At 49.8% G+C, this 13486-nt stretch overlaps 1 protein-coding gene across 1 annotated transcript; it reads right to left on the minus strand.

Moving 5' to 3' along the window:
• Positions 1-1276: 1276 nt before the first annotated feature.
• TRUB2 (TruB pseudouridine synthase family member 2) lies at positions 1277-13468 on the minus strand. Its single transcript, XM_049629578.1, is given in 9 exon segments — positions 1277-2192; positions 2194-2435; positions 3469-3605; positions 4143-4215; positions 7853-7934; positions 9571-9632; positions 10767-10841; positions 12531-12662; positions 13262-13468. Coding segments are annotated over 9 exon segments (1002 nt in total). The 5' UTR covers positions 13377-13468; the 3' UTR covers positions 1277-2108.
• Between the last annotated feature and the right edge of the window lie 18 nt (positions 13469-13486).

Consider the following 13486-nt stretch of genomic DNA (forward strand, 5'->3'; position numbering starts at 1 on the left):
GCTCACACACACAGCGCTGGTCTTACCCACAGTGAGCACCTCACCATGACTTCATGTGTAACAACCCCACAAGACAGGCAGAACCATTATTCTCATGTTACAGGTCAAGGAGCTGCTCTTTGAGGCCCCACAGCCAGCAGCCCGCAGAGCCTCACCTGCCTGGCACCATGCCGAGGCTTGCAGGGAAGGTGGGAAGGTGAGAACGCCAAGGTGGCTGGGGTCTCCTCTCCCAGGGTGACAGCAGGGACAGGAGACATGCAGTGTTTCCCTTTGGGGCCCAGACTGGAACCTTAGCCAGAGGCCAACTTGCTCCTTCTACCCCAAATGTGAGTAGGAAATATCTATATGGATAGAGGTTAAAAGAGAGCCAGACCAAAAAACAGAATAAAACAAAAACAAAAACAAAACAAAAACCCTGTTCACAAGGGATCAAGGTGTCCAAAGCCTAGAGAAAAACCAAATTGGCAGAAAAAAAGGCTACAAAAATCAGTTTTTGGTAATTTTCCTGACAGTATTAGAATAGAGCCTTTTTTAGATTTAACTTTTTTAAAGTTTATTTATTGGGGTGCCTGGAGTGGCTCAGTGGGTTAGGTATCTGCCTCTTCATCTCAGCTCAGATCATGATCTCACAGTTTGTAAGATCGAGTCCCACGTCGGGCTCTGTGCTCAAAGTGCGGAGCCTGCTTGGGATTCTCACTCCCTCTCTCTCTCTCCCTCAAAATAAACTTTTTTGAGGGAGAGAGCATGGGAGCGTGCACAAGCATGCACACACAAGTGTGTGGTGGGGGTAGGGGCAGAGAGAGGAGAGAGAGAATCCCAAGCAGCTCTGCACTGTCAGCACGAGCCCGATGCGGGGTTGGAACTCACAAACCGTGAGATCATGACCTGAGCAGAGATCAGGAGTTGGAAGAGCCACCCAGGCACCCTAATTTTACTTTTTTAAACTTATCTCTATACCGTGGGGCTGGAACTCACAACCCTGAGATCAAGAGTTGCGTGTTCTGGGACCCTGGGTGGCTCAGTCAGTTAAGCGTCCGCCTTTGGCCTAGGTCATGATCTCACTGGTCCCGAGTTCTAGCCCCGCATCGAGCTCTGTGCTGACAGCTCAGAGCCTGGAGTCTGTTTCAGATTCTGTGTCTCCCTCTCTCTCTCTGCTCCTCCCCCACTCACACTCTGTCTCTCTCTCTCTCAAAAATAAACATTAAAAAAAAAATTTAAAAAAAAAAAAAAAGTTGCCTGTTCTACTGACTGAGCCAGCCAGGCGCCCTTAGAATAGAGAACCTTTGGACCCTATATACACCTCGTCTATTTATACAGTCCCTTACTGATGGAGGATAGTGACATTTCCTATTTGCTACTATTACAATGCAGCTATGACCATCTATGTACCTACAATTTTCTGGAATCAGAGTAAGAAGACAGATTCCTGAAACTGTAACCACTGAGTCACAGGGCAGGAGTGTTCTTAGTGTTGACACATACTACCAAGTATTCCTAAAAGGTTACACAGTAGTGCATTCCTACCAATAGCACAGATTGCCCATTTTCTCACATCACCAATACTGGATATTCTCTTTTTATTGTTTTGAAAGGCAAGGAGAAGGCATATCATTTTCATCTGTAAATCTTTCATCATTAGAGAGATTGAGCATCATTTCTGGTTTACTGGCCACTTGTATTTCTTTCCATATATACATATATACATATATATATAAAATATATGTATATAGAACATATATCTATTATATATATACATACACATACACACACACACACACACACACACACACACACAATTCATGCCATTGGCCCAATTTTCTTGTCTCTGTCTTTTTTATAAGAGTTCTTTATACATTATGGCTATTCATTCTTAAAAATATTGCAAGTATTTTTATCAGTCTGTCATTTGTTTACCACCTTTTCCTTCACAAAGAAGTTCTTCCTTTTCAACTGTTTCAAGTCTGTGGATCTTTTTTCTTACAGCTTCAGAGTTTTATGTCACATGTAGAAAAGCTTCCCCCTACCCTTGCTTTCTGCACAGTTATCAGTGGCCGCTCAGGAACAACGCTTGTCTTTTCCATCCAGTGCCCCACCAGTGGCCTGGCCCTTCAATGCCCAGCACCATTCTCCAGCCCTGAGGCAGAGCTCGGCCCCCTGGAGTCCCAGGACCAGCTAGGGTCGGGGCGCTGCCGGGGTGCCCAGGCCTGGCCTCAAGCTCTTCTCCAGTTCCACTGCCACCCGGGGAGCTGTGGCCTGGATGGCATTCTGGATGCTGTGTATGTCCCACTGGGTCCTCAGGAGGGCGTCGTCCAGGGTGAAGAAGCCGTCACGGGTACGCCGCACTTGGGAGCAGACAGCAGTGGTCTTCAGCTCCAGGCCGATCTCGTGCACCAACTTTCGCAGTTGCTTCTGTGTCTCGTGCATGCACTGTACCTCTGCCAGGGGTACATAACAACAGATCCCACGGATGGGAGCACAGCCTCTGGTGTCTGCTGATCTAGATCCACTCCCTGTGATACCTCCTGGCTGGGTGATAACCCTAGCAAAGTATCTTAGTTCTCCAGGGCTCTGCCATTCCAAATGTAGCCCAAGGGCCAGCCCTGAAAGCTTGTTAGACCTGCAGAATCTTAGGCCCCACCCAAACCTGCAGAGTCAGAAGTTGCCTTTAAAGAAGACACGCCCCCCCCACCCCCGCCAGAGCTCTCTCTCTCTATAAATGAATAAACTTCAAAAAGGGGGGGGGGGGGGGGGGGGGGGCACCTGAGTGGTTCAGTCAATTAAGCTCCGAACTCTTGATTTCTTGATTTCGACTCAGGTCAGGTCATGATCTCACCAATGAGATGAAGCCCCACATCGGGCTCCGTGCTGAGCGGATCGTGGAGCCTGCTTGAGATTCTCTCTCCCTGCTCTCTACCCCCTCCCCGGCTCACGCTCTCTCAAAATAAATCAATAAACTTAAAAAAAAAAAAAAAAAAAAGACCCCCAGGTGATTTGTGGGCAGGTTAAAGTTCCAGAAATGCTGCTCTAAGACTCCTTATGTTCATCTATAAAATGGGTGGTTGTGAGAAGTCTGAGAGATAATCTACATAAGGTGCTTAGCACTGGGAGAGCCCTGATCGGTACTCAAGGAAAGGAGCCCTGGTTAGTAAGACAGAGAGAAGGAGGTGGGCAGGACTGGGGAGGTGAGGGTGCCGTCTGATGGCTTACTGAAACCTGAAACGCTGCAAAGATCCGGGGATGAGCTGCTGAGTATAACTTGCTCGCTTAAAGGCTGGCTCTAAAGGGTGACTTGGCAGCGGATAGGACAGCATTTGACCCGTGTGCCGTGTGACTTGGTCAGGTCCAGCCCCGTGCGGAGAAGGACGCTGGTCCTGGTGCCTTAGCCAGCAGAGACTGGGGCTGTCACGTGCCAGCCTCTGTAAACCCACGAACCCCATCTCACTGCTCCAACTTCCTGGGGGAGCCTACCTAAGAGGAACTCCGGAGGCACAAAGTGGAGGCATCGAATGCCCGTTATCAGCATCGGGGACTTGTTCATGGGCCGGATCAAGCCTCTCACGGCCATGTCGTAGGCCTCCTGGGTCTGCAGGTCGAGGTTGGAGTACCTGGGGATGAGAAGGGGACTGGCGTGGAGTGGGGAGCTGGGCAGACTGTTTGCCCCTGGCCCTGCCCCCTCTCACGAAAGAGCTTTCCTGAAGCTCTTCATTCTCTTTCCATCTTCCCTGCCCTTCCAGCCACCTTTTTCTCTGTCCCCTCCAATCTTTAGATACAGGCTCTGCCCTCCTCTGCACACACCCCCCAGCTTCCAGTCATGCACATGCTGCCTGCCCCCACCCCCTGGCTCTACATCGTATCATGTGGGTTCCTGGCTTCCTTCTCCACTAAATCATATATTCCCACTGAGGCCAGCCGGGGTCTCTTGTTCCCCCTTGGTCTCCCCAGGGGCTGGCCTGGCACAAAGAAACACTTCTGCGTGCTGTGGAAGGAAAGGCTGCTTCAAGTCTGCTTTCGGGCTCCAAAGAGATGCATGGAATCTGCCCCAGGGTGGGCGGAGCCTACAGGGAGCCCAGTGGGCATTTCTTGCTCTTCCAGCACCTCCTCAAGGGCCCCTTTCAGGAAAGTGTGGGTTGGGCTCCACTTACATCACCAGGGCCTTCTGATGGGAACCTTGGATCAGGGCCAGGATCCGGTCCAGTTTCTCTCTGGTCACGTGGCCTGGAAAAGCCAGGGGGGATGGTCAGCACACAGGTGCCTTCTGAGGACAGGCGAACTCCCTCCCCCCAAACCAGCCCTGTCCTTGGAACCTGGAGGGTGTCCCAGAGCACCCTCTGTCCCAGAGTTCCCATCTAGAGGATTGAGAGTCCTTTGAGAATCTTGTGAAAGCCCAGAACTCTCTTCTTACAAAGTTATATCTGAACTCAGCATTGTGAGGACATTTTCAAGGGGCTCATACACTCCAAGTTTCTTCTGGGTGCGCCTGGGTGGCTCAGTCAGTTAAGCATCCGACTTCAGCTCAGGTCATGATTTCATGGTTCACAAGTTCGAGCCTGCACTGGGCTCTATGCTCACAGCTCAGAGCCTGGAGCCTGATTTGGATTCTGTGTCTCCCTATCTCTCTGTGCCTCCCTTGCTCGTGCTCTGTCTCTGTCTCTCTCTCTCTCTCAAAAATAAATAAACATTAAAAAAAAGTTTCTTCTGGAAATGAGATTTATCCAATATTCTAAGCCAGGTCCCCTGAACCCCAATCTAGGGTTGCTTGTGCCAGGGACCCTGCGAGGGAGAGCGCCATCTGTCTCAACGCAGAAACAGATGGCAAGAAGAGGGAGGGGCTCTGCCTGCTGGACCCACTGAGTGACAAGGGCAGGCAGCTGCCAAGCCTGGGGACGCTCATGAACGGCTAGAAGGCTGATCCTGGGACCCAGCTGGGCAGGTGCCAACTTCTGACTCCAAAGGCCAGAGCTCTGGGCACAGGTGTGGTAACCAAAGGCTTGCCAGCTTGGAAGGGACTAAGCCTCTTATTCCTTCTGTCTGGCTTTATTCACCCTGTTGCCTTACCTGAAATGCACCCACCATTGCTTCCTTCCCCCTCATTGAGGAGCCTCAAATGTAGCCTCCTCCAGGAAGACTTCCTGGAGCCTGTCACTTTTTTTCTTTTTGAAGGAGAGAGAGCATGAGTGGGGGAGGAGCAGAGAGAGAGAGAGACATAGAATTTGAAGCAGGCTCCAGGCTCTAAGCTGTCAGCACAAAGCCCGATGCGGGACTCGAGCTCACGAACTGTGACCTGAGCCGAAGTAGGACACTTAACCGACTGAGCCACCCAGGCGCCCCTGGAGCTGTCATTTCTTTCTCCTGGCTCCTGCCAGTCTGCACCTGGGTCTCTTTCCCAGCATTAATTTGCTCTGTTTTTAACTTTTTTTTTTTTCATTTTGAGAGAGAGAGAGCACAAGTGGGTGGAGGGAGAGGGAGAGGGAGGGGGAGAGGGAGAGGGAGAGGGAGAGGGAGAGGGAGAGGGAGAGGGAGAGGGAGAGGGAGAGGGAGAGACAGAGAGAGAGAGAGAATCTCTAGCAGGCAGGCTCCACACTCAGCACAGAGCCTGACACAGGGCCCAATCCCATGATGCTCGGATCATGACCTGAGCTGAAATCAAGAGTGGGGCACTTTAAAAAAAAAAAAGAAAGAAAGAAAAGAAAAAAAGGGCGCCTGGGTGTGTCAGTCAGTTAAGCATCCAACTTCGGCTTAGGTCGTGATTTCACGGTTTGTGAATTCAAGCCACGCGTCGGGCTCTGTGCTGACAGCTGAGTCTGGAGCCTGCTTCAGATTCTGTGGTGTTTCCCTCCCTTTCTGCCCTTCCCCCACTCGTGCTCTGTCTTTGTCTCTCAAAAATGAATAAATGTTATAAAAAACTTTTAAATCATTAAGAAACTTACAATAAATTGGGAATGCAAGCTGGTGCAGCCACTCTGGAAAACAGTATGGAGGTTCCTTAAAAAACTAAAAACAGAACTACCCTACGACCCAGCAATTGCACTACCAGGCATTTATCCAAGGGATACAGGTGTGCTGTTTCGAAGGGACACATGCACCCCAATGCTTACAGCAGCACTATCAACAGCAGCCAAAGTATGGAAAGAGCCCAACGTCCATCGATGGATGAATGGATAAAGAAGATGTGGTCTATATAGACAATGGAGTATTACTCGGCCATCAAAAAGAATGAAATCTTGCCATTTGCAACTGCGTGGATGGAACTGGAGAGTATTATGCTAAGTGAAGTCAGTCAGAGAAAGACAAACATCATATGACTTCACCCACACGAGGACTTTAAGAGACAAAACAGATGAACATAAGGGAAGGGAAGCAAAAAGGATATAAAAACAGGGAGGGGGACAAAGCAGAAGAGACTCATAAATATGGAGAACAAACTGACGGTGACGGGAGGGGTTGTGGGAGGGGGGATGGGCTAAATGGGTAAGGGGCACCACGGAATCTATTCCTGAAATCATTGTTGCACTATATGCTAATCTGGATGTAAATTTAAAAAAAAAGAAGAAATTTACAATAATTTTTTAAGTTTATTTATTTTTTGAGTGAGAGAGAGAGCATGTACACATACACAAACATGCAGGGGTAGAGAGTCCCAAGCAGGCTCTGCACCATCAGTGCAGAACCCAACACAAGGCTCAATCTCATGAACCACGACACGAGATCATGACCAAAGTTGGACGCTTAACCAACTGACCACCCAGGTGCCCTTCTTCTTTAAGAAATTTAGATTAGGGGGCACCTGGGTGGCTCAGGGCATGATCTCATGGTTCACAAGTCCAAGCCCCACATCAGGCTCTCTGTCAGCACAGAGCCTGCTTCGGATCCTCTGTCCTCTCCCCCCTTTCTGCCCCTCCCCCACTTATGCATACTCTCTCTCTCTCTCTCAAAAATAAATACACATCAAAAACGAAAAACAGAAATTTAGATTAGCATTAACAAACACCTCCCCTCTCCTCCAAATTCTGCCTTCCTCTCTCCCAGAAGTGTCAACTTGCTAGTTATCTTTAGATGTGTTTTGTATGCTGATACACTCACATGTACAGACATAATCGTGTTACTTTGCCACATGTTTCTAATCCTCTCCAGGTGATGTGGTGGTGTGTGTTTGCTCTCCCTGCCGGACTGTGAGTTCACTGAGATTGGGGACCCCATCTGACTCATCATACATCCTCTCCCCACCCCCAGTACCTAGCACGTGGCTGGTGCTCAAAAAACATCCATTAAATAAGAAATGAATTACATCTATGGAAAATGTCAGAACACAGGGGAGAGTAAGAAGGAAAGAATGAGCCATCCAGCCATCCATCAGCCCCCATCCAAGCAGCCAACCCTCCAACCATCCATCCATCCAACCAATAAGCACCTCCCACTCTTATAACCAATAAGAGTCCCAGGCTCTGCACTGTGTAACCACAGGAGTGGAATGACACAGTCCCTGTTCTCACGGGTGACAGTGTAATGGGAAGGCAGATATTAAATAATCACGAATCATTAGTCGATTATTGTTCTGAGAGTCCACCTCGTTCATCTGGGGGTTAGAGGAGCTTCCCTGGGGAGGTGACATTTATGCCAGGTGGGGAAGCAAAGGGGGAACACATGGCATTTGTTTATGGAAGACAGAATCATGTGCCCAAGGCCCTCTAACAGCCAGACTGAACTTAGTGTGTTGGGAGTCACCGAGGGAGGCTGAATGGCCTGCACGGGGAGTGGGGGGGGGTGGGGGTGGGGCGTAGGAACCAAGGGACAGCAAATGCAAAGGCAGCCACAGCTGCTCCTCCCTCTGCCCTGGGCTCCTGCGGGCTCTCACCATATGTTGACTTCTCCACCAGCCGCCCATCTTCACAGAAGTCATCTGTGGCTTTGCCCAGGAGGCCACGCACCGTGTAATCCTGCAGGGACAGGGAGGGGAAGATATGGTCAGTGTCCCTGCTCTCCCTCAGCACTGAGGAAGGAAGTGAGCCGACAGCTCAAACCCCCAACCTGCTAGACAGGCCACAGGTGGGGGGGTTCCTCAGGTCTCCCCTCAGGGAGCGCAGGCACTCAGAGACCCCCAGCCACCTCACTGCCCCTCTCGGGAAGGGCACCAGACTTTTCTATGACAGCAATCACCTGACTGCAAAGGACAATGACAACCCTACTATGACCACCTCATGCCTGCATAACTCTCCTCTCCAGACAAACCTGACAACTTATCATGCTGGGCCCTTCCCAGTACACCCTGCTGGCTTCTCCCCACCCCTCCAAATACAATCTGTGAAGCTGCCTCTGTCACAGAGATGATGGCAACAGTGACAATAATTTATTGACTGTGCTAAGTGACTGTGCTAAGTACATTGCACGCAGTTACTAATTTAAACTTCAGAGTAACCCTATGGAGGAGGTACTATTATCTCTCCCATTATAGACTTGAGGAAGGGGGGATACACAGATATCAAGCAATCCACCCAAGGACCCAGAGCTGGCAGAGGAGTAGAAGCTGTTTTTTATGTGTTTTTTGTTTTGTTAATGTTTTTATTTATTTTTGTGAGAGAGAGAGAGAGAGAGAGAGAGAGAGAAAGACAGAGTACAAGCTGGGGAGGGACACAGAGAGAGGGAGACAGAGAATCTGAAACAGGCTCCAGGCTCTGAGCTATCAGCACAGAGCCCGATGCAGGGCTCGAACTCATGAACCGTGAGATCATGACCTGAGCCGAAGCCAGACGCTTAACTGACTGAGCCACCCAGGTACCCCTGTGTTTTGTTTTTTAATGTTTATTTATTTTTGAGATAGAGAGAGTAGGAGCAGGGGAAGGACACAGAGAGAGGGAGAGAGAGAATCCCAAACAGACTCTGGGCTGTCGGCACAGAGACTGACACGGGGCTCCAACTCACAAACCATGAGATCATGACCTGAGCCGAAATCAAGAGTTGGACGCTTAACCAGACACCTTGAAGCTAGTTTTGAACCGAAGCCATTTGGCTCCAAAAACTGCTCTTAACCACTAAAAATGTAGGCTCTCTGACACGGCACCTCTGTCCCCATTCATGGTGCCAGACTCCACGGCCCCAGTCCAGACACAAACTCCTTGAGGTCTAGGCGGCGACATCCACTTCTCAGTCTTGAGGACGGAACGGAGTGGTGTCATGATCACCTGGGCTCTGGTGTCAGACAGATCCGGGTTCAAATCCCAGCTCTGTTCCTTACAGGCTGCACGACCCTGGGCAAGTGACATCCCCTCTCAACGCCTCAGTTCTCTCATCTGTAAGGTGGGTTAACACTAGATCCCACTTTTTGGGGAAGTTGTGAGGCATCCACAAGGGAGTCCACAGGGGTCCACGTGCAGCACTCAGCACAGAGCAGCCCGCACGCAGTAATGCCTACAGCCGTTGCTGTGTTATCCTTATCCCCCAGCACACGGCCATAAAACTATGCCTGCTGATGGCCGGGCCCGTTCCCCCACAGAATCCTCTCGGCTTCAGAGTCCCACCAGTGACTCCCAGGGAAAGGACCAGGGGCTAAATGAGTTGTCCCCAGCACCCCCATACCTTGGTGAGGTGAGCATTGTACATGTCGGTGAGGAGGCTGCGTCCGTGTCCCACGCCAAGCACTGAAAGACAGCAAGGCTGATCTCACACCTGACTCCCCCTTCCCTGGGACCCCCAACCCTTACAGCCACCACCAGAATACTCCCACCTTCAATGCTACTAAAGCCAGCAGAGGGGGGCAAGGACAGCACAAGTAAGCTCTTCTGCGTAGATATGAAAATGCAGATTTCAGGGCCCACCCATACATACTAACTCTGACTGCTGGAGAGGAGGGGCCTAGGATCCTTAGTAAGCTCGCCAGGGGATTCTGATGTGCTCAAAAGCAAGAGACCACTGGCCCAGTCACACAGACCTGCACTCAAATGTGGGATGGCTCTAAGCATGTCCTTTAACCTACTTGGGCCTCAAGCTCCCCATCAGCAAACTGGGGATAAAAATGCCATCTGATCCCTGCGGGTGTTGTGAAGGTTGAGGCAATGCACAGGAAGAAATCAGCACAAAGGAAGGGTCCAATAAAGGGGCACTGTGACCACTCCCTGCCTTTTTCTGGCTGTTTCTCCCTCTGGCTGAAGGAGAGAATGACCCTCCATTCACTCCTGGAGAGGGAGCATGAGATCATGTCTGCCTGCCTGTGCCCCAGGAAGTTAGACAAGGGGACTGTGACTATCGTGCATGGAGGATGTGGCCACCGCCTGACCCCGGGGGCACAGATGGCTCATGACTCAGGGCTTTGTGTGTCCAGCTCCAGCGACATTCAGACCCTGGCCAATGGGGCCAGTCACGCGCTTGGCTACCCCCCACAAGTGATGACCATTTTCCCTCCCTGGACGAGGGGCATTCACTAGCCACGTGACCCAGACCAAGTCACCTAAGTTCCTGGAGCCTTCTTTTCTTCATAAAATCATAAAATATCTACCTAATAAGGTTGTAGTCAGGAATATATGTGCACAAAGGGCTTTGTACCACATGTCACATACAGGGATCACTTGATAAAGGTGGGCAATTGTGACATCCCCTCCCCCTCACCCCCCACTGGCCCTTCCAGCAGCTGATCAGACTTGGGGCAGGAATCAGGGGAGGAGGGCAATGGTGAGAAATGGCTGTCAGGCTGGAAGTAAGCCGGGTTCCTGGCAGCTCCCCAGTTCTCCCCCAGGCTCACCACATCACTGCACCCCCAGGCTCACCACATCACCTACCAAGCACCCCAGACGACTGGGCATCCAGCCGGTGTCCCACGCCAACCTTCAAGCTGGTGAATGCTGGTCCACAGACTGGAAAGAAACAAACAAGGTCCCTTTCCTCAATGAATCCAGCTTCCAGGATGACTTTGGCCTGCATGGTGATCTCATTCCTAGAATGTAGCTTCATGGAGCCCAAACCAGGATGGGGGTGGACTCTCGGGCTTCCCTACCATGGATTCTGGGGCCTAGAACCACTTCTTCAGTCCCCTGGGCCCAGAAAAAGGGCTTGTTACTCTGTCTCTCATCGCTCCCCCAGTAAGAGGCTTTGCGTAGACTGGGCATAACACTGGGACTCGAGTTTCCTACTCAGCTGCTGCAGAAGGAGACTCCTGGCCACCCCAGGGAGAAAATGGACATGGTAAGTTCCTGAAGGCAGGGCGTGGGTTCCTAATTCTACCCCCAGAGAACCTAGGTGCTCAGGAAATACCTAGTGAAAGAATGAACGACTCATCAAAAATACATACATTAAAATATGTGGTTTTTTGTATATCAATTCTATCTCGATAATGCTATTGAAGAAAAAGAAAAAAAAAAAAGACCGTACACAGGAAATGAGTCAGAAGCATATACCCTTCTATAGATCAAGAGGTGTCTAAGGGAAGGATACAGGATGGTTAAGTGCCTACTGAATTCAGGCTATGTTACTTAATGTCAACACTGAGCCTCAGTTTCCTCATCTGAAAAATGAGAACAGGACCCACCTCATAGGATTCTGGTGAAGATTCTATGAGATGGTATTTGGTAAAAGCTTAACACAGTATCTAGTACAGAGAGGATCCTCAGTACATCATACTTGTTACACTTTAGAGTCACTAAATATCACTGTCAAAGGGATTTTAATGGTTTCTGGACAAGCCCCTCAATCTTTCTAATCTCATCTAGTGACAGAGAGCTCATTATAAAACCCGTTCCATTCTTGGGCAGCTCTGTTGACTAAAAAAGTCACTCTTTCCCAAGAGTCCGAAACTCCCTCCTTAGGACTTCTACCTGAGGGTGTCAATTGCCGTCTGGAGTCCCAGAATAATTACAGAATAATTAAAAGGGGTCAGCAAACTACAGTCTACAGGCTATATCCCCAAACTTGTTTTTTTAATGGCCCATGAGTTAAATTTCTTTTTTCTTTTTTAAATGGTTCAAAAAAATCAAAAGAATATTTTGTGACATAGGAAAATTATATGAAACTCAAATGTCACTTTTCACAAATAAAGTTGCATTGGAACACAGTCAGGCTCATTGCTTTGCACACTGCCTACAGGTTCTTTTTTTTTTTTTTTTTAACGTTTTATTTTATTTTTTGAGAGAGAGAGAGAGAGAGAGACAGAGCACGAACAGAGGAGGGGCAGAGAGACAGGGAGACAGAATCTAAAGCAGGCTCAAGGCTCTGAGCTGTTAGCAATGAGCCTGATGCAGGACTTGAACCCATGAACAGGAGATCATGACCTGAGCCGAAGTCTGACTGATGCTCAACGGACTGAGCCACCTGGGCGTCCCATCTATAGGTTCTTTTGCACTACAATGGCAGAGTTGAGCCCGCAAAGCCTAAAATATTTACTCTCTGGCTCTTTTCAGGAAAACTGGCCAATCCCTGGTCAAATACGTCATCCCTGCTGTGGCCCTTCAAGGATCTGGGACAGGAATCTAAGCACTGACTGGGACACGGACTCTGGGCAGAGATTACCTGGGGAGTGACACCCAGGCCCTGGCCTGAAGGTGCCTTACCCAGCGGATGGTTGGTGAGAGAAGGCACACTGGTGGCTGTGAGGGTAAGCGCCTTCTCTTCACTGCCTTCCATGGGGCCCAGCAGGAACCGAACACGCTGTTCAGGGGCAGGAGGCTTCCCAGCATTGACACCTGAGTACACAAAGGTAAAGGATATCCGGTCAGTTCTGTCTGAACACGTGGGGAAGGTGGAACAGGGAAGAATGGAGCTGTAGAAGAGAAAGCCCACGATGTAGCAAATAGCAGCAGTTAAGACACAGACTTGGGAAGGTGGGTGGGGAACGGATGAAATAGGTACTGGGAAATAAAGAGTACACTTATCATGATGAGCACTGAGTAATGCATAAAATTGTTAAATCACTATATTGTCAAATCACTATATTGTACACCTGAAACCAATTTAATACTGTATGTTAACTATACTGGAATTAAAATAAAAACAACTTAAAAATATAAACATAAGGAGAAAAGGCAAAAAAAAAAAGAGAAAGAAACAGACTGGTTCAAATTCTGATTCTACTACTTATGACAACGGACAACACTGAGTCTGTTTACCCATCTGAACGCGGGGGGAAAGCGAGGAGTAAGGGAGTGTACAGAACCAGCGATCTGGAAAGCGATCTGCCCGGGGAACTGGGTCACATGACTTTATTTTGCCTGAAGGATGAGAAGCGGAGATGGATTCCCGGGAGAACCGAAGCGGGGTTGTGGGTCCGGTTCGAGGCACTCACCCTTCAGAAGCTGCAGCTCCACGGTGTCCCGCAGGTGCTTCCATTTCAGCCCCGGGGGCTTGTAGACCGCGAAGAGCCCATGAAGCCGCGCCAGCGCCAGGCGGCGGGACCCCATTCCCCTAGGCCCACGGCGCGGGTTAGTGGACTAGCGGGACCCCAACGGAAGTGCCGTACTGTCCCGTTCCCAAATATGTCCTGACCCTGGGCGCCGCCATGTTTCGCAGC

The sequence above is a fragment of the Panthera uncia genome, chromosome D4 (genome assembly GCF_023721935.1).
Source record: "Panthera uncia isolate 11264 chromosome D4, Puncia_PCG_1.0, whole genome shotgun sequence".
Taxonomy (NCBI): domain Eukaryota; kingdom Metazoa; phylum Chordata; class Mammalia; order Carnivora; family Felidae; genus Panthera; species Panthera uncia.